We start from the raw sequence: 21,170 nt of genomic DNA, 5'->3' as shown, positions 1-21,170 counted from the left end.
AACGCAAGCTGTTTGTTATGGTAAAGTTATTTTTAAAAATCTAACACGGCGGTTGCATTAAGAACCAGTGTATCTTTCATTTGCCATACAACAAGTATTTTTATGTAAAGTTTATGATGAGTTCTTTGGTCAGATTAGGTGAGTGTCCAAAATATCTCTGGAGATTCTGGTGAATCGATGCTACGTATTCACAATGTATAATCAGGATTTGTAGCTAGAAATATGCACATTTCCGAACAAAACATAAGTGTATTGTATAACCTGATGTTATAAGACTGTCATCTGATGAATTTGTTCAAGGTTAGTGATTAATTTTATCTCTATTTTGTCGGTTTTGTGCAAGCTATTTTTGCGGGGAGTAAATTGCGTTGTGTGTTTGGCTACTGTAGTGAGCTAATAGAAATATATATTTTGTTTTCGCTGTAAAACACTTAAAAAATCGGAAATATTGGCTGGATTCACAAGATGTTTATCTTTCATTTGCTGTACACCATGTATTTTTCATAAATGTTTTATGATGAGTATTTAGGTATTTCACGTTGCTCTCTGTAATTATTCTGGCTGCTTCGGTGCTATTTGTGATGGTAGCTGCAATGTAAAACTATGATTTATACCTCAATATGCACATTTTTCGAACAAAACATAAATGTATTGTATAACATGTTATAAGACTGTCATCTGATGAAGTTGTTTCTTGGTTAGTGACTAATTATATCTCTATTTGGTCGGTTTTGTGATAGCTACCTATGCGGTAGAAACATGCTGAAAATATGCGGTTGAGTCTTTGGCTATTGTGGTTAGCTAATAGAAATACATATTGTGTTTTCGCTGTAAAACATTTTAAAAATCGGAAATTATGGCTGGATTCACAAGATGTTTATCTTTCATTTGCTGTATTGGACTTGTGATTTCATGAAAATTATATAACATGATATCCCTGTCCCGTTAGGCTAGGCTATGCTAGTCAGCTTTTTTGATGAGGACGCTCCTGGATCCGGTATCACTGAAAGGTTAACTGATTTTTGTACTCTGACGTCCTTGGGTAGGCAGAGGGAGTCTGGAAGGGCATCTAGGAATCTTTGGGTTGTCCGAGAATTTATAGCACGACTTTCGATGATCCTTGTTTGGGGTCTGATTAGATTATTTGTTTGCGATTGCAAACATAATACAATGGTGGTCCGATAGTCCAGGATTATGAGGAAAAACATTAAGAACCACAACATTTATTCCACGGGACAAAACTAGGTCCAGAGTATGACTGTGGCAGTGAGTAGGTCCGGAGACATGTTGGACAAAACCCACTGAGTCGATGATGGCTCCGAAAGCCTTTTGGAGTGGGTCTGTGGACTTTTCCATGTGAATATTAATGTCACCAAAAATTTGAATATTATCTGCCATGACTACAAGGTCCAATAGGATTTTAGGGAACGTAGTGAGGAAAGCTGTATATGACACAGGAGGCCTGTAAACAGTAGCTATAAAAAGTGATTGAGTTGGCTGCATAGATTTCATGACCAGAAGCTCAAAAGACAAACTTCTTTTTTTTTGGTAAATTGAAATTTGCTATCATAAATGTTAGCAACACTTCCGCCTTTGCGGGATGCGCGGGGGATACGGTCACTAGTGTAACCAGGAGGTGAGGCCTCATTTAACACAGTAAATTCATCAGGCTTAAGCCATGTTTCAGTCAGGCCAATCACATCAAGATTATGATCAGTGATTGGTTAATTGACTATAACTGCCTTGGAAGTGAGGGATCTAACATTAAGTAGCCCTATTTTGAGATGTGAGGAATCACAATCTCTTTCAATAATGGCAGGAATGGAGGAGGTCTGTATTCCAGTGAGATTGCTAAGGCGAACACCGCCATGTTTAGTTTTTCCCAATCTAGGTCGAGGCACAGACACGGTCTCAATGGTGATAACTGAGCTGACTACACTGACTGTGCTAGTGGCAGACTCCACTAAGCTGGCAGGCTGGCTAACAGCTAACAGATAACATGGGGCCTGTGAACTATACCTTTAATGTGGATGTTTTTCCCATGACATACTGTACACTGATGATCAGAAGAGTCAGTGTGTTCACTAGAATGGAATGATCTGTTAATCCATTCTCTCGTCTCTCTTTTATATCATATTCAGGACCTGATTCTCAATGACAACCACAAAATGATCAAGTAAATACTGCATGATTAAATACTGAAATATAAGCAATTCAGAAATCGTGAACATAACATATCTTGGTTATGTCATGGTGTTTGCAAATCTACTGAACCATGATCTACAGAACCATTGAATTATGTCACCCTGAATTTCACTTCCAAGAAGAGGAAGATGGAGAGGAGAAGAGAGAAGGAGCTGGACCCCCATGTAGTGTATGCTGCTACAAGATGACAAAGTGGAGGGGGATGGAAGAGGAGGAAAATGTGTGAAACAGGAGACAAAGAGCTGCGAGATCATAGGTTTAATCCTAAACACATGAAAAGTGGGATGTATACAGGACGGGGCAACAGAAGACGAACAGAAAAGGGGCTAATGATCTTGGAGATGGGGCAAGGGCTGATAAAGCGGGGGAAAGTTTGCGGGACTCCACCCGGAGGGGAAGGTCTCGAGTGGACAGCCATACCCTCTGCCCGAGACATAACCGGGGAGCCGAGGGTCCAGGAGCGGTCCGCTTGTCGTCGATACCTGGAGGTGGTCTTGAGAAGAGTTGACCGGGCTGTCTTCCAGGTACAGCCACAGCGGCGGACAAACATCTGGGTCAAGGGTATGCCGACCTCTTCCTCCAGGAAGAGCGGGGGCTGATAACCCAGGGAACACTTGAAAGGCGAGAGTCCAGTGGCAGAGCAGAGGAGGGTGTTACGGGCGTATTCAACCCACACTAGTTGCTGGCTCTAGGTGGTGGGGTTGGCGGAGACAAGGCAGCGAAGAGTCGTCTCCAGGTCTTGATTGGCTCGTTCTGACTGGCCGGAGATGTCGGGGACGTCGGGGACTTCCGTGATGCCTCGGAGGCGAGTTGGAATTCTTGGGCGGGAGAGTGGAATCGGACCTCCTCTCCTTCTTACGTTCCCGTAGCCGCCCATCGATCTGGATGGTCAAGGCAATGAGCGAGTTGTGATCCATCGGTAGTTCCCGGACTGCTAGTTCGTCCTTAACCTCCTCCGATACACTGTACAGGAATGTGTCGAACAGCAATACCGGGTTCCAGGCACTCTCAGCTGTCAATGTGCGGAAATCCACCGCATAGTCTGCCACACTGCGGGAGTCTTGCCAAAGCTGGAGTAACTTCCGGTCAGCCTCTCTCCCGGATAATTGAGAATCAAAAACCTTCTTCACCTCCGCCACAAACTCCTCCAGACTGAAGCATACGGCCGACAGCCTTCCCGGACCTCAGCGTGATGAGGTACGCTATCTTCGAGAGGTCCGAGGGGAAGGAGGAGGGCTACAGCTCGATGATGAGAGAACACTGCATGAGAAACGCCCGACAGGTTCCCGACTCTCCAGCGAAGTGTTCCGGGAGAGGTAAGCAGGGCTCTTGAGAAACTCAGGAGGCCGCTCTGCTAACAGCCCAGGTTACCATTTTGTAGCTCTGTGTCTCTGCTTTAATCCAACGTAAAAAACACAATTTCAAATTTTGCGACATAAGATCGAATCAAGGCGGTCAGTCACATTTGGATTTTTTTATAGGGTGACCTTGAGGGGCAAAGTACCCAACAGTATTGACTATTGCATTATACTGATCACTTCTAAAGACAAATAAAGAGTTATACCAAAATTGCCTATGTCATGATGTTATTTGCCTCTTAGTATTTCCTATCTTGGCTTTGCACTGATTACAGCCCCCTATTCCGAGAAGCAGTTTATAAAGAGAATATGATTGGGGTCTGAGGTGGAGGAGGGTGTGAGTGACACTTCCTGTGGTGTGAGTGACAGGAAGGAGCTGCTCAGTGTAGAGTGAGACCTGCTGAGGTGAACATCACTGAGTCTCTCATGGATTAACACTGGGGGATGACATGTCTCTCTCTCTGTCTGTCTCTCTTTCTCTCTCTCTCTCTCTCTCTCTCTCTCTCTCGCTCTCTCTCTCTCTCTCTCTCTGTTTCTGTCTCTGTCTCTCTCTCTCTCTCTCTCCAGATTTCCAGTACACCTGTCAAATTATAGAATTGGCAAAATATTTGTGTGTAAGAGTAAATGCCTGGGTGATTTGAGGGCGTGGGAGGGGGGTCTTTACACACCTCTCTTCATCTGTTCATCTGGACAGTAAACTCCAGACACCTGCCGCTCAGTTATTTGTGCAAAGTATGTCAAGAATACAAATAACAAGCAAAAGCATTTTCCAAGCGCTAAACTGTGCAGGGTTTCTTAAACTATAAGTCCTGAGTTATGAGAATACATCTTTAATCACACACTATTTATTTTTACTTTGGGTCATTGGAGGACGATTTGAGTCAAGGGAGGACAGTCAATTTCTCATTTGGGTCTCGAGTTGAAAACATTTAAGAACCCTAAAGGATTCAACAAGAGTAGAAAGTGCAGATAAAGACTTAGTGTGATCTCAATAGTTTTCTCAACTCTTCGTTCATGAAAAAGAAAGAAATTAAGCCAACATAAACATATATTATTCAATGCTAATGCAGTTACAACTAGTATTAGTATTTAATGTTGGAGGCTTATGATGAAAAGCAAGAACCAAAAATGCAGCTTTTATGCAGTGGTGGGTAAATGTGCATTATGGATGATTACTGTAACTCTTGGGCTGGGCTGGGTTGGGGTCGGAATTATTAGCAGCACGAGAGATCATTCACCATTTCCTAGTTAAACCTTTATTTTCACTAGGCAAGTGAACAAATTCTTACTTACAATGACGTCCTATTGCAGTCAATGTTTCATTTCTCTCAAAAAAGAAGCAGCTGTATCAAGCAATTATTTGATTGCCTTGATCCAGTAACTGACCTGCTTTAACATTTATTTTTTAAAAGTAATTCCTGAGAAGCTCAGACTATGGTAAGCCAGAGGACACACGTCTAAGATTGTAGTCAGCCAATAATATCTCTCGTTTCAGTGTTCCCTCCTACTGCATGAAAGGTACACGTAAAGTGCCATCATATATAGGGTGCATGTAAGTCTCCCACTGTCAGACCCACACACTATACAGTGCAGAAGGGAGTAATGTTACAATGATGAATAGAGAAGTATTTATATTTTACATCAACTTGGGTAAGTGTAAGACATTTAATTTAGTTCCTTTTTTAATAATTTGTAGTAAGTATGTAGTTTGAATATGATACATGAAGTGGATGTTGTCTGTAACGGGTAGAAATGGTTTATCCATGTCTTTGTCTTTGATCCATTTTGTCTGTTTGCTTTGACAGTTTGTGCTTTTACCAAACCAAACGTAATCCAACCAACCCCTGTGATGGTTACTGAGCTGGGAGGCACTGTGACTCTCACTTGTCTTTGTTCAGATGAGTCAGTGACCAGATTTAATTGGTTCAAGCAGAGTTTTGGACAGGAACCCCTCCTCATGGCATCATCTCTTTATGTTGGCCAAGATAGTTATTATTCCATCAACTTCATTAAGGACTTTACTGAGACCAAGCGTTTGGGTGTGAGGAGAGGAGACTACAGCTGTAACTTGACCATATCAAAGACAGAGCCAGGGGACTCAGCTACATACTATTGTTCCACTACAGTCATCTATGAGCTCACATATGGAGAGGGAACTGTATTAATTGTCAAAGGTAACTAAACACTTGCTTCTTCAATTTCGAATTGTGTGGCCTTGTATGTTGGTATGTTCGTATGACTGCTACGTAAAATGCTAGCGATGAATACATGGCCTTTTAAGTATTTCACCAACACATCTTAGTCTTACTTTAGTCTCTCTCTCTGTCTTCAGACTCAGAGTCCAACAGCATGTCTTTGCTCCAGCAGCCTGTGCCTGAATTAGGTCAGCCAGGAGGCTCTGTGACTCTGAACTGTACAATACACACTGAGACCTGTGTAGGAGAACACAGTGTCTATTGGTTCAGACATGGCTCAGGAGAATCCCGTCCAGGAATCATTTACACCCATGGAAACTGGAGTGATCAGTGTGAGAAGAGCCCTGATGCTGGGTCTCCTACACAGAGCTGTGTTTACAACCTCCCTAAGAGGAACCTCAGCTTCTCTGATGCTGGGACTTACTACTGTGCTGTGGCCTCATGTGGGGAGATACTGTTTGGGAACGGGACCAAGCTGGACATTGAGGGTATATGATACAGCTTCTATTTCATTTTATATCTACTGTATAGTCTACCGTGTAGAACATACATTTACTTGCTATTCTGGTTTCTTCTATTACTGTTTGAATTTCAACAGACCATAGAGCAGATCCTCTTCTCTTGGTGTCCTGCCTGGGTGTAGTATTGGGTGTCACGTTCACCTTGATCATTGTCCTGGTTTGCATCATGTACAAGATGAACAACACAACATGTGTGCAGTGCAGAGGTAAGTTACTATCCCTTGCTATTCATTGATGTCACCATTTTGTTGTTGTTTCAGTAGTAGAAGAAGAGGAAGTATCCGAATCTTTTGTGTCATTCTTTTCAGGACTCGTCTCACAGACCAGAGGTCCTGCAGTTACCAGGTCAGACGCAGGGGTAAGTAGGAATCATTTTCTATTGTCTGAAGTCTATTGTGAAGCCTGTCTTTAACCAACTTCAGTAATTGAATGTCAACAATGCTATTTTGTGCTTCACAGGACCAAGATGGAGACAGTCTCCATTACGTAGCTCTGAATCTGAGCAACAAGAAGAACAGGTCTAGAAGACAGAGAGGTCACATGGAGACAGTGGTGTACGCTGGGATCAGACAGTAGAACTGGATGAATGAACCAAAGATCATTTTATACTAGATAACTCTTTAATAACTCGTTCTAGCTTCATTAACTATCTATGAACGCATAAGCAGTCAAATGTGATGAAAACAGTGGTCATAGCTTTATTGTTATTCAATGTTGGAATAATTGAATGCATTGCTTCTCTGACAAACCAATTTTTACATTTGAATAATATTAATAATAATTAGGGGGGTGCTTATAATTGTCTTGGTACTCAAGTGTGTAATGGAAATGTTATTTTTATGCTAATCCCAACTCCCCCTGAGACACCCGCAGGGAGTGGGTTCACAGCCAGGGTCACCATTGTACAGCACCCCTGGAGCAATTAGGGTTAAGTGCCTTGCTCAAGGGCACAGCGACAGACTATTATTATTTTTATTGTATTGGTTGTGCCTATTTTAGCAACAGTAAACCAGTTACTTGTGTAAAGAAAAATAAAGTGTTTCCAACTGTTTGAATTCGAATCAGTTGAACTCATTGCATACTATGATGATATGGCGCTTTTTACAGACGGATGCTCTTAACTGTCTCAGACATTATGATCTGTTTACAAAGCCTTGTGGTGAAGGTGGAGGTGTTGCAGTGACTTTCCACTGATGGAAACTAACCTCTTATAGACATTTAACACAGGAAGACTGACCTGCACCCACACTACTCTCTACTTTGTCCCTTAGGACCCCTTACTGTTCACACTACTTAGTGGGTGTGAAACAGACCCTTAGTGCAGCAAAGGCCAATCAACACAAATGTGAAGCTCAAAGTTTACTTAATTATGTGAAGTCTAGAAGTACCACATTTATGTTACGGTAAATGATTTAGGCCGCTTGCAACAGATCTACTCATAGTTAAAGTTGCACAACAGCCACCACCACAGAAGGAGGACAGGCCATCGCCAGGCATCATTCTGTTGTAGCTTGTTTAAAAAAAATGTCTTATTGCATCCTACACACCCCCTCACATACACAGCAACCAATTTACAGGTAGGCTGTGGTCCGCTGTCAACAAAACACGACGTTGTAACTAGCTACACTTTCGTGAGGCCTGCAGATCTTCTGCGCAGCACCCTCTGTCTGTCTGTCTGTCTGTCTGTCTGTCTGTCTGTCTGTCTGTCTGTCTGTCTGTCTGTCTGTCTGTCTGTCTGTCTGTCTGTCTGTCTGTCTGTCTGTCTGTCTGTCTGTCTGTCTGTCTCTCTCTCTGTCTGTCTGTCTGTCTCTCTCTCTGTCTGTCTGTCTGTCTCTCTCTCTGTCTCTCTGTCTCAATTCAATTCAAATCAAGGTCTTTATTGGCATGGGAAACATATGTTAACATTGCCAAAGCAAGTGAAGTAGGTAATATACAAAGTGAAATAAACAGAAGTAAACAGAAGTTCCAAAAGAGTAAAGACATTTCACATGTCATATTATGTATATATACAGTGTTGTAACGATGTGCAAATGGTTAAAGTACAAAGGAGAAAATAAATAAACATAAATATGGGTTGTATTTACAATGTTGTTTGTTCTTCACTGGTTGCCCTTTTCTTTTGGCAACAGGTCACACATTTTGCTGGTGTGATGGCACACTGCGGTATTTCACCCATTAGATATTGGAGTTGATCAAATTGTTTTTTTTTCCTTCGAATTTCTTTCTTTCTTTTATTTCACCTTTATTTAGCCAGGTGGGCAAGTTGAGAACATGTTCTCATTTACAACTGCGACCTGGCCAATAATAAAGCAAAGCAGTTAGACACGTACAACAACACAGAGATACACATGGAATAAACAAAACATACAGTCAATAATACAGTTGAAGAAAATCTATATACAGTGTGTCCAAATGAGGTAAGAAAAGGGAGGTAATGTCACGAATCCCGTTTCCTGAGTCTGTTTTTGCCTGTGTTCTGTCCTGGAGTGTTTTTCCGGTGTCCTGGAACGCACCCTGTCTGGTTGCCGGACGACGTAGCTAGTTGGGAGATCTCTGATTACCCGCACCTGTATCCCATCAGCTATCTGCACACCTGGTCCTGATCATCATCCCTCCACTTCATAAGCTCTGACCTGACATCCAGTCCCTGCCGGATCGTTAGCCATGAACAGTATGTCGTGCCAGCGTATCAGCCTCCATTTTGATAGAGTTTGTTTTGTTGTTTTGTACTTCTTGCTTGCCTTGAACTTACCTCCGTTCTCTCTGTCTACAGTCATTCACCCGGAACACTCATTCCATCCCTACCTGGTCGTCGGTGGCTTCTGTTACTCCATTGGATCTGCCAATTCAATCCCCTCAACTCAACTCCGCTGCCCGCTCCGCTACCTGGATCTTTCTATCTCTACACTTAAACCTGTAAATAAATACTCACCTTCGTCTTACTCTCCTTGTCCTGGTCTGCTTCTGGGTTCTATGTTAGAAAACCGTGACAGGTAAGGCAATAAATAGGCCATGGTGGCGAAGTAATTACAATATACCAATTAGACACTAGATTCATTGATGTGCAGAAGATGAATGTGCAAGTAGAGATACAGGAGTGCAAAGGAGCAAGATAAATTAATAAATACAGTATGGGGATGAGGTAGTTGGATGGGCTATTTACAGATGAGCTATGTACAGGTGCAGTGATCTGTGAGCTGATCAGACAGCTGGTGCTTAAAGCTAGTGAGGGAGGTAAGTCTCCAGCTTCAGTGATTTTTGCAATTCAATCCAGTCATTGGCAGCAGAGAACTGGAAGGAAAGGCGGCCAAAGAAGGAATTGGCTTTGGGGGTGACTAGAGAGATATACCTGCTGATATACCCACTGTGACCAGTGAGCTGAGATAAGGTGGGGCCTTACCTATCAGAGACTTGTAGATGACCTGAAGCCAGTGTGTTTGGCGACGAGTATGAAGCGAGTGCCAGCCAACGAGAGCGTACAGGTCGCAGTGGTGGGTAGTATATGGGGCTTTGGTGACAAAACGGATGGCACTGTGATAGACTGCATCCAACTAATTTGTAAATGACAGGATCGGTAGGATGGTCAGTTTTACAAGGGTATGTTTGTCAGCATGAGTGAAGGATGCTTTGTTGCGAAATAGGAAGCCGATTCTAGATTTAATTTTGGATTGGAGATGCCTAATGTGAGTCTGGAAGGAGAGTTTACAGTCTAACCAGACACCTAGGTATTTGTAGTTGTCCACATATTCTAAGTCAGAGCCGTCCAGAGTAGTGATGCTGGGCGGGCGGGCAGGTGTGGGCAGCGATCGGTTGAAGAGCATGCATTTAGTATTACTTGCATTTAAGAGCAGTTGGAGGCCACGGAAGGAGAGTTGTATAGCATTGAAGCTCGCTGGAGGTTGTTAACACAGTGTCCAAAGAAGGGACAGAAGTATACAGAATGGTGTCGTCTGCGTAGAGGTGCAACAGAGAATCACCAGCAGCAGAGCGACATCATTGATGTATACAGAGAAGAGAGTCGGCCCGAGAATTGAACCCTGTGGCACCCCCATAGAGACTGCCAGAGGTCCGGACAACAGGCCCTCCGATTTGACACACTGAACTCTGTCTGAGAAGTAGTTGGTGAACCCGGCGAGGCAGTCGTTTGAGAAACCAAGGCTGTTTAGTCTGCCAATAAGAATGTGATGATTGACAGAGTCGAAAGCCTTGGCCAGGTCGATGAATACGGCTGCACAGTAATGTCTCTTATCGATGGCAGGTATGATATCGTTTAGGACCTTGAGCATGGCTGAGGTGCACCCATGACCAGCTCTAAAACCAGATTGCATAGCGGAGAAGGTACGGTGGGATTTGAATTGGCCGGTAATCTGTTTGTTAACTTACATTTACATTTAAGTCATTTAGCAGACGCTCTTATCCAGAGCGACTTACAAATTGGAAAGTTCATACATATTCATCCTGGTCCCCCCGTGGGAATTGAACCCTGGTCCCCCTGTGGGAATTGAACCCACAACCCTGGCGTTGCAAGCGCCATGCTCTACCAACTGAGCCACACGGGACCACACCAACTTCTTTGATATAGGGGGCAGCATTTTCACTTTTGGATGAATTGCGTGCCCATAGTGAACTGCCTCCTACTCTGTACCAGATACGAATATATGCATATTATTATTACTATTGGATAGAAAACACTCTGACGTTTCTAAAACTGTTTGAATGATGAATGTGAGTATAACAGAACTCATATGGCACGCAAAAACCTGCGAAAAAATCCTAACAGGAAGTGAGAATTCTGAGACTGGTCGATGTTAAAGTCATCGCCTATTCAATTCCCTGTAATATATGGATCTGTTTGCACTTCCTACGCCTTCCACTAGATGTCAACAGTCTGTAGAACGCTGAATGAAGCCTCTAGTGTGATGTGGGGCCGGATGGGAGTTGTTTCAGTCATTGGTCTGGCAGATTGCCAGTTCTTGGTCATGCGCTTTCCTCATGATATCGCCTTGCGTTCCATACCTTCTACAGACATGAAGGAATGCTCCGGTTGGAACGTTATTGGATTTTAATATAACTTGTAATATAACTTTTTGAAGTTTACGTCCGACGTTTGCCTGCATCTGCGCGAGCGTTTGGACATGTGTACTACACATGCTAGCAAAAGTAGCTAATTGGTCATAAGTAATGGACATTATCGAACAAAACAACAATTTATTGTGGAACTAGGATTCCTGGCAGTGCATTCTGATGAAGATAATCAAAGGTAAGGGAATATTTATGATGTAATTTCTGTTGACTCTAACATGGCGGAGACATTTTGTAAAATCTGAGCTCCGCCTCAGATTATTGCATGGTGTGCTTTTTACGTAAAGTAAAAAAAAAATCTGACACAGCGTTTGCATTAAGAACAAGTGTATCTTTAATTCTGTGTAAAACATATATCTTTCATCAAAGTTTATGATGAGTATTTCTGTTATTTGACGTGGCTCTCTGCAATTACTCCGGATATTTTGGAGACATTTCTGAACATGGCGCCAATGTAAACCGAGATTTGTGGATATAAATATGCACATTATTGAACAAAACATAAATGTATTGTGTAACATGATGTCCTATGAGTGTCATCTGATGAAGATCATCAAAGGTTAGTGATTCATTTTATCTCTATTTCTGCTTTTTGTGACTACTATCTTTTGCTGGGAAAATGGCTGTGTTTTTCTGTGGCTATGTACTGAGCTAACATAATTGTTTGGTGTGCTTTCCCCGTAAATCCTTTTTGAAATCAGACATTTTGGCTGGATTCACAACATGTGTAGCTTTAATTTGGTGTCTTTCATGTGTGATTTCATGAAAGATTACTATAAAAATCAATATATTTGAATTTGGCGCACTACATTTTTTCTGGATTTTGGCCAAGTGGGACGCTACCGTCCCATCTATCCCAGAGAAGTTAAACCTCTCTAGGGTATGTGGGACGGTAGCGTCTCACCTCGTCAACAGCCAGTGAAACTGCAGGGCGCCAAATTCAAAACAACAGAAATCCCATAATTAAAAAGTATTTTACACCATTTTAAAGATACACTTGTTGTAAATCCAGCCACAGTGTCCGATTTCAAAAAGGCTTTACGACAAAAGCACACCAAACGATTGTTAGGTCAGAGCCAAGTCACAGAAAAACACAGCCATTTTTCCGGCCAAAGAGGAGTCACAAAAAGCAGAAATAGACATAAAATTAATCACTAACCTTTGATGATCTTCATCAGAGGACACTCATAGGACTTCATGTTACACAATACATGTATGTTTTGTTCGGGAAAGTTCATATTTATATCCAAAAATCTGAGTTTACATTGGCGCGTTCAGTAGTTCCAAAACATCCGGTGATTTTGAAGAGAGCCACATCAATTTACAGAAATACTCATAATAAACATTGCTAAAAGATACAACTGTTATGCATGGAATTTTAGATCCAGTTCTCCTTAATGCAACCGCTGTGTCAGATTTCAAAAAAACTTTATGGAAAAAGCACACCATGCAATAATCTGAGTACAGCGCTCAGAGACCAACACAACCCAAACAGATATCCGCCATGTTGTGTAGTCAACAGAAGCCAGAAATAGCATTATAAATATTCACTTACCTTTGATGATCTTCATCAGAATGCACTCCCAGTAATCCCAGTTCCACAATAAATGTTGGTTTTGTTTGATGAAGTCCATCATTTATGTCCAAATACCTCATTTTTGTTTGCGCGTTTAGCCCAGTAATCAAAATTCATGACGCACGATCACTAGGTGCAGACGAAAAGTCAAAACATTCCGTTACAGTCCGTAGAAACATGTCAAACGATGTATAGAATCAATCTTTGGGATTTTTTAAACGTAAATCTTCAATAATGTTCCAACCGGAGAATTCCTTTGTCGTCAGAAATGCAATGGAACGCAAGCTAACTCTCTCATGTGAACGTGCCTGGTCAGCTCGTGGCTCTCTGGCAGACCTCTGACTCATTCCCCTCTCATGGGGGCCCACTTCACAGTAGAAGCCTCAAACAAGGTTCTAAAGACTGTAGACATCTAGTAGAAGCCTTAGGAAGTGCAATATGACCCCATTTCCACTATCTTGGATAAGCAAAGAGTTGAAAAACTACAAACCTCAGATTTCCCACTTCCTGGTTGGATTTTTTCTCATGTTTTTGCCTGCCATATGAGTTCTGTTATACTCACAGACTTCATTCAAACAGTTTTAGAAACGTCAGAGTGTTTTCTATCCAATGCTACCAATTTTATGCATATCCTAGCATCTGGGCCTGAGTACTCTGGGCACGCTTTTCATCCGGACGTGAAAATACTGCCCCCTACCCAAGAGAGGTTAACTTGGCTTTCGAAGACCTTAGAAAGGCAGGTTAGGATAGATATAGGTCTGTAGCAGTTTGAGTCTAGAGTGTCTCCCCCTTTGAAGAGGGAGATGACTGCTGCAGCTTTCCAATCTTTGGGAATCTCAGACGATATGAAAGACAGGTTGAACAGGCTAGTAATAGGGGTTGCAACAATTTCGGCAGATCATTTTAGAAAGAGAGTGTCCAGATTGTCTAGCCCGGCTGATTTGTAGGGGTCAAGATTTTGCAGCTCTTTCAGAACATCAGCTATCTGGATTTGGGTGAAGGAGAAATGGTGGGGGCTTGGGCAGGTTGCTGTGGAGGGTGCCGGGCGGTTGACCGGGTTAGGGGTAGCCAGGTGGAAAGCATGGCCAGCCATAGAGAAATGCTTATTGAAATTCTCAATTATAGTGGATTTATTGGTAGTGACAGTGTTTCCTAGCCTCAGTGCAGTCGGCAGCTGGGAGGAGGTGCTCTTATTCTCCATGGACTTCGTTGTGGATCTGTGTAATCTGAGGGAAATGTCTCTCACTCTCTTATTTTTATCTCTCTCTGTCTGTCTGTCTGTCTCTGTCTGTCTGTCTCTGTCTGTCTGTCTGTCTGTGTCTGTCTGTGTCTGTCTGTCTGTCTGTCTGTCTGTCTGTCTGTCTGTCTGTCTGTCTGTCTGTCTGTCTGTCTGTCTGTCTGTCTGTCTGTCTGTCTGTCTGTCTGTCTGTCTGTCTGTCTCTCTCTCTCCCTCACTCTCTCTTTCTCTATCTTTCTCTCTCTCCCCTCTCTCTCTTTCTCTTTCTTTCTCTCTCTCTCTCTGTCTCTCTCTCTCTCTCTTTCGTTCTGTCTTTCTCTCTTTCTCTCTTTCTCTACCTCTCTCTGTCTATCTTTCTCTGTCTTTCTTCATTGACTTTCTCTCTATGTGGTTTCCAGCAGGATGTCTCAGTGGTGTCAGTTAGTTGTACACATACTCTATACTTGCTCTTGAAGTTGCCCATTTTAGAAACAGTAGACCACAATTTTCATGAGGCAGCTTGATATCTATATATATATATTCAGTTAAAATCTGTCAAAAACCACAATGAACTTTCTATTGGGTCATTGGACCTAGACATATGAAGTACTTTGCCTCACGCACATGACAGTTTTAAGTGTGATGTAAAGTATCATCATCTGGGACAAGAAGAAAGAGCTTCCTCATATTTATATCATGGGAGGGCTTTTATCCGTCCATACATTGGATAATACTTTGTATATGAGATATTGCTGGCTAAGCAAAGACTATTATCATGTTTTCTGTAGATGTTTCTCCGTGTTATGAAGTGACTGTGTGGTGGTCATAGAAGTCCTACAGGATGACAGTGTCATAACATGTGGCCAACAAGGTCACAACTACTGTATGACTCCCATGGACCACAATGGCAAGAACAACAGATGAAGTAAAGTGATCCATTGATGCTTGTGGTTTTGTCTTATACTGTACATTCAGGTGGACAAGCCCTCAGGTGGACGGCTGTAGTACATTGTATTGTAGACAGTATGAGCTGTATTTATGTATTGTAAAGGATGAATCCACACTAGTCACATTCAGCTTAAAAATACAAGAAGAAATTGACATATTCAAACTCACCACCAGAACTGTGCTTCAATACATTGCTAAATCTTCCAAGTACCAGAGTGATGTGCAATTCTACAACGAATTTGATGATGGGTGATTCTCTGTGTTGGATGGCAAAAACACATTTCACTTCAACGTTTCTGACACAAAACAAGAGGACATTGGGAACTACTTTACATACAGTATGTCCTCCGAATATTTGTAATTAGTTATTTTATCACATTTGATCTGTTATTTAACTTTGTTATCAGGCACAACTTTAAAGAGAGACTGTTATACAGCAACCTGTGTCTGAGTCAGTCCAGCCAGGAGACTCTGACTCTGAACTGTACAATACACACTGAGACCTGTGTAGGAGAACACAGTGTCTATTGGTTCAGACATGGCTCAGGAGAATCCTGTTCAGGAATTATTTACCACCATGGAGACAGGAGTGATCAGTGTGAGAAGAGCCCTGAGGCTGGGTCTCCTACACAGAGCTGTGTCTACAACCTCCCCAAGAGGATCCTCAGCCTCTCTGATGCTGGGACTTACTACTGTGCTCTGGCCTCATGTGGGAAGATACTGTTTGGGAACTGGACCAAGCTGGACATTCAAGGTCATTTCTTTCACTTAGTTTTTAATAGAAACCCAAATCTAAACATGTTATGTCATTTTAGGCGAAAATTGAAAAAAATGGGCAGATCCTTAAGAGGTTATAAAACATGTTTGTGTCATGTTACCTGAAGAAATTACTATTACTATATTCATTTAATGTTGTATTGCTAGATAATGGCATAATAAATCATGTAATTGTTTGGTTTCAGAGTATGATGTCCCACTGACTCCCACTGCTCTTGCACTGGTCATATCAAACATTGTGTTTGTGATTGTCATCATTCTACTGACATGTTGGATATGCAAGGAAAGGCCTGAAGGTAGAGTCAGGCTTACTGTTGTTTTGCATGTTTCCTGCATATGACTAGTTACAGTAATATACTGCTGTGGAATTTTTCATTGACTATAATTTTTTACGATGTCCAAACCATATTGATTGTTTCAGCGAGATAGCGTGTAAATGTAATACGTTTTCCTTCTTGTTTTTAATTTGAAGATGAAACTGATAGATCACCAACCCCACCAGTCAATCAGGTAAACTATTTGTGGTATCACGTTCTTCTCCATCTCAAAAGGGTTTATCTAGTAGATGTGACCAGTATAATGTCTTGTTATGGCTCCACCTCTGTCACACAGAACCAAGACAGTGACGTGGTAAACTATGCAGCTGTGAGTTTCACCACCATGAAAAGCCCCTCCTCCAGAAGAGAGAGAGCCCAGACCAGAAGAGAGGATGCAGAGTACTCTGAGGTCATGTGCCTTCAGCAGGAGTAAGACATGGGAAGAACCTCACCACATTGAACGCAAACCACATCCATATACATTAGAGATAACTTCGAAGGCCTTGTGATGACTGGTAAAATAACTGCTTTTTGGATGCAAATAATAGCTAATAAAATAGGAAATAGCTCTACTTGTAACCTAGAGAAGCAACATGTATTCGAATATTCGATGAGTAGGCTTTCATTGTTTCTCTAATGTCTTAAATATGCTAATTGAATAAAGGTTTCTGATCAGAAATCACTGCTTCCTTAATGAGTTTGTTATTACACCCTAGTGTATTTTCATCATGTTATATGTTACGTTTAGATATATTAAACTGTTAAAAAAAATTCCCTCTAGGTGATCTGTGAAGTCAAAGTAAAGACAGGGAAGTCCCTAAGTAGGTTTGAGTTTCCTTACTCACAACATGGGTGACCCTCTGATCCAAACATCATATTTTCAGGTTGTATTTTCTTGTATCCATTCTTGCAAAGTGACACTGATTCAAACTTCATAGACAGACTGTTCCTGTTCCACATATGACCTACTCGGCAGCCAATCAGATGTTGAGCTGAACATACAAATCTGACAGACCAATCAGATGCCACCTAGATCTGACCAATCAGACATAAGATATGTGAGTCTGTGACTTAGTAGAGGATGCACTTAACAAATCACCCCTGCTCCAGAAAAGCTTGGGGTGAAGAAAAGATGGTTGAGCTCTTGGTCTTTCTTCTTCTCTGCAACTCCTGTAAGTGACACATTTCCTAAGAAAGTCTACCTTCAATCTGGGTTCAATAATAAGTGTTTGGTATACTGTCTTTTTCTTAATGGAAATACCTGATTTTGTTTCAGATGTGACCAAATCATCTGAGATTTCTCAGCCTGCTCCATTCCTAGCAGCAAAGTTGGGGGACAACGTGACAGTTGAATGCCATGTAACCAGTAATGTTGATCACATGGTGTGGTACAAGATGACCACTGGCAAGAAACTACAGTGTGTGGCAAAGGCAGAGATCTTTTACAAACATGTACAATATTTAGGTAACTTTAGAAACGGGCGTTTTGGTGTATTGATAGAAAAAGGAAAATGCCACCTAACTATATCTGCTACGAAGCCAGAGGACATTGGAATATACTACTGTGGACTTCTGCACTTAAACTTTGTAGAGTTTGGACCTGGAACTGCCTTGATGGTTAAAGGTAATGATAACACAGTATTTACAACGAGTACGTTTACATGCACACTAATAATTTGTTATTAAGCTGATTATGGCAGAAGGCTGAGTATGGTGTTAGTCATGCAAACACCTTACTCTGCTTATCTTAATTGGCGTAAGGTCGTAATCGTAGTAAGCATACGCCGACTAAAACACCTGGTTTTCTGATAAATCCGTAGAATTATTAGGACATGTCATCACCTTAATTGGCGGTCTGGTGGTGTATTTGATCTGTGCATGTGCTAGCACCAGTCGAGAAAGTCTATCCCTTCAGCACGAGGAAAGTCAGTTCGGGAACAACTGAATGTATGCGTCTTAAAAGTCGTTTTCACATAGCTACAAACTTCGTATGTCCTTACTCAGAATGAAATATGCTCTCCAAAATGAACATGCTCCTTCTGGTATACATTTTTCTTTTTATTGGCAATTTTCTGCAGCCTGATTTCAGATGTGTCCATGTAAACAGGATTATTAGGAACATCGTTTTTCTTGCAAAGCATATAAACATTTTAATCTAACTACTATATTACTCTGACTATCCACGATAATCACATTATTGTGTGCATTTGACCATACCCAGTATCAGAAGAATCCGTTGTAAGAGGAAAACAAATGCTGGTAAATTCAAAAAATTTTTTTTTATGGATGTAATATTGAATAATGATTTATTCATTTCAAAGGTGCTCAGTTGAACAGTGATACTGTTGTACAGCAGCCTGGTTCTGAGTCAGTCCAGCTAGGAGACTCTGTGACTCTGAACTGTACAATACACACTAAGACCTGTGCAGGAGAACACAGTGTATATTGGTTCAGACATGGGTCAGGAGAATCCCATCCAGGAATCATTTACACCCATGGAGACAAGAGTGATCAGTGTGAGAAGAGACCTCAGGATGGGTCTCCTACCCAGAGCTGTGTCTACAACCTCCTCAAGAGGAACCTCAGCCTTTCTGATGCTGGGACTTACTACTGTGCTGTGGCCTCATGTGGGGAGATACTGTTTGGGAACGGGACCAAGATGGATATTGAAGGTAATTCCCATTTAATCTGTAAATAAACACAATGATATATTCATAAGAATTAACCTAAAAAAAGTACATACTTTTGTCACAACAAGATAGAGCTGTACCACCATTAGATTATTGGTGCATTATTTTATTGTTTGATGGTCTTACAACTAAGGGTTAATTAATACAAAATACCAGTACGTTCTCCACAGTTCCAGAGCATGATTCTCCATTTGATCTGAGTCCTACTGTTCTGTTGTTGGTGGTGTCCAACATCGTTCTGGGGATAGTGACCCTTCTACTGGTCTGGGCGCTGTGCAATACTCTGAATAGAGATAGCAGAGGTATGTATTACTTTATATCAAGTTTAATGTTTCATGTTAATAAAATGTACATTCTGCAAACATCAATTCAATTTCCAACTTATACGCATAGTTGACTAACTACATGAGGTTAAACAGAAAAATGTATTGTCTTCAAATTCATTGCTGGCATTCCTCTATTTCAATCTTTCAAGGGAGGACAGATGTCCCAAAGTCCTTTGGCAATCAGGTAATTTTGTCAATATGTATAAATACAGTATATTATCAGTTTTTACAAGTGTTTCTTTACAACTGCTATTTAACTTTCCTTACAGCTAGTATTCAGTTTGTGTGCTTTTTATGTTATTAAGCTTTTTTGGAAGTAATAGGTCACTGTACTAGATGTAGCCTATTTATCTTTGTTCATTTTTCCATGGAACTTTTGTCACTGTTCCACTGACTGTCAGGTCATTGTAGTGGGTGTACAGTCTGAACAGTCATGTCTTTTGTAGAGTGTTTTCTTCCACAGGAGAATAGAAACATTATATAGTAGATCATGCTGTCATCATAATGTATTTCCTCATGGCTCCACCCCCCTCAGAATCAAGACAGTGACGTGTTGAACTATGCAGCTGTCAGTTTCACCCCCAAGAAGAAGTTCTCCTCTAGAAGAGTGAGAGAGAAGACCAGCAGAGAGGATGCAGTGTACTCTGATGTCAGGCACCTTCAGCAGCAGTGAAAGATATCATCACTGTCACAAAGACTCCAAGAACTATTGGTAGCCTAATAAAACTGCTTTTGGTAACTGACATTAGTATGGCATTTTACTCACAACAAATAAACTGTAATTTGAACATTGTCTATATGTTAGATTTATATAATGATCCTGTAATGCCTTAAATAGCCATCACTTTTGACAGCTTGTAAGAAATCATCTAATAGAGAATCCTATTTCTGTTGTATGACTGTCTGTTTTTAACATAATAAACCATTCATTTATACACATTGTACATCTCTTTATACACGCGGTCTACAGAACATCTCTGCAACCACATATACAAATATTTAGGAGAGACCTGGTACTTGCATATCATGAGAATATCTCTGACTACACATACTGCATAGATATACATATATATTATTTACCATAAATGCTCTCTTTGTAAGAAGTGTAGTCTGCTCACCCACTTACCAGGAAAGGTGTGATTTGATATATCTCCCACCAATCACAGAAAATAGACTTTCTGTAAAAATAGACCTACTAGTAAGTACAGTGTGTGCATATCTAGACTGCCTAGTCCATTTCTCTGACATTGTCCTGCACCTTGGCTCAACTTATTGACATGGCTTTACTGTAACTCTTATGCAAATTAGGATGTGAATTAATTAATTTTACATCTACATCAATTAGCCAAACATGAGTCCTTTCTCTATGAATGATTTACACATTGGGCAAATACAGGTGGACTGGGACCAGAAATGGGCTTTGGCATTTCTGACAATCCAGATTTTTCTTCCTCGAGGACCCCATTATTAGCCAGATAATTATCATTTTGCAAAAAACCCAAGTTAGACAGGCACACTAGGCAATAAATGTACCAGCACATCTGGCATTTGGCCGAAATGCCAGATGGCCAGTCCTCACCTGGGCAAACATTTTCCTCTCCAACTATGTCCTCTCTCCTGTGTGTTCCAGATTGTACCATGCATCCCATTATATTACAGCCTGTGCGGACAGAATCGGTACACATAGGGGGATCTGTGACTCTGTGATCTGTGACGCTTCTCCATGGTAGACTCAGTGCTATCCTGGATATGGCTGAAACACACCGGAACATGGTGCATTTCCAGAGAGATTTTGCAAATACATCTTCTTTTGAGCTACATAAGGATAACTAGAGTTTTAATTTGACCCTACGGAATGTTGCCCATACTGATGTTGGATCATATCATTGTAGAATAATCTTGTACAATGAATACTATTTTGGAGATGGTGTGTATCTCATGATTCAAAGTCAATGAAGA

The 21,170-nt window shown here is 41.3% G+C and overlaps 1 protein-coding gene and 1 pseudogene across 1 annotated transcript; both read left to right on the top strand.

Annotated features, from left to right (window-relative positions):
* Positions 1 to 3,397: 3,397 nt before the first annotated feature.
* LOC120049512 lies at positions 3,398 to 6,855 on the top strand (annotated as a pseudogene).
* Positions 6,856 to 17,327: 10,472 nt separating this feature from the next.
* Positions 17,328 to 19,884, top strand: LOC120049511. The gene is made up of 6 exons (XM_038995764.1): positions 17,328 to 17,367; positions 17,472 to 17,819; positions 18,517 to 18,867; positions 19,056 to 19,187; positions 19,361 to 19,395; positions 19,747 to 19,884. Exons 1-6 carry the CDS (start codon positions 17,328 to 17,330, stop codon positions 19,882 to 19,884), a joined length of 1,044 nt encoding a protein of 347 aa, XP_038851692.1.
* Positions 19,885 to 21,170: the final 1,286 nt, after the last annotated feature.

This window comes from Salvelinus namaycush, chromosome 6 (assembly GCF_016432855.1).
Source record: "Salvelinus namaycush isolate Seneca chromosome 6, SaNama_1.0, whole genome shotgun sequence".
NCBI lineage: Eukaryota > Metazoa > Chordata > Actinopteri > Salmoniformes > Salmonidae > Salvelinus > Salvelinus namaycush.
This window is presented reverse-complemented; position numbering and strand designations above follow the sequence as displayed.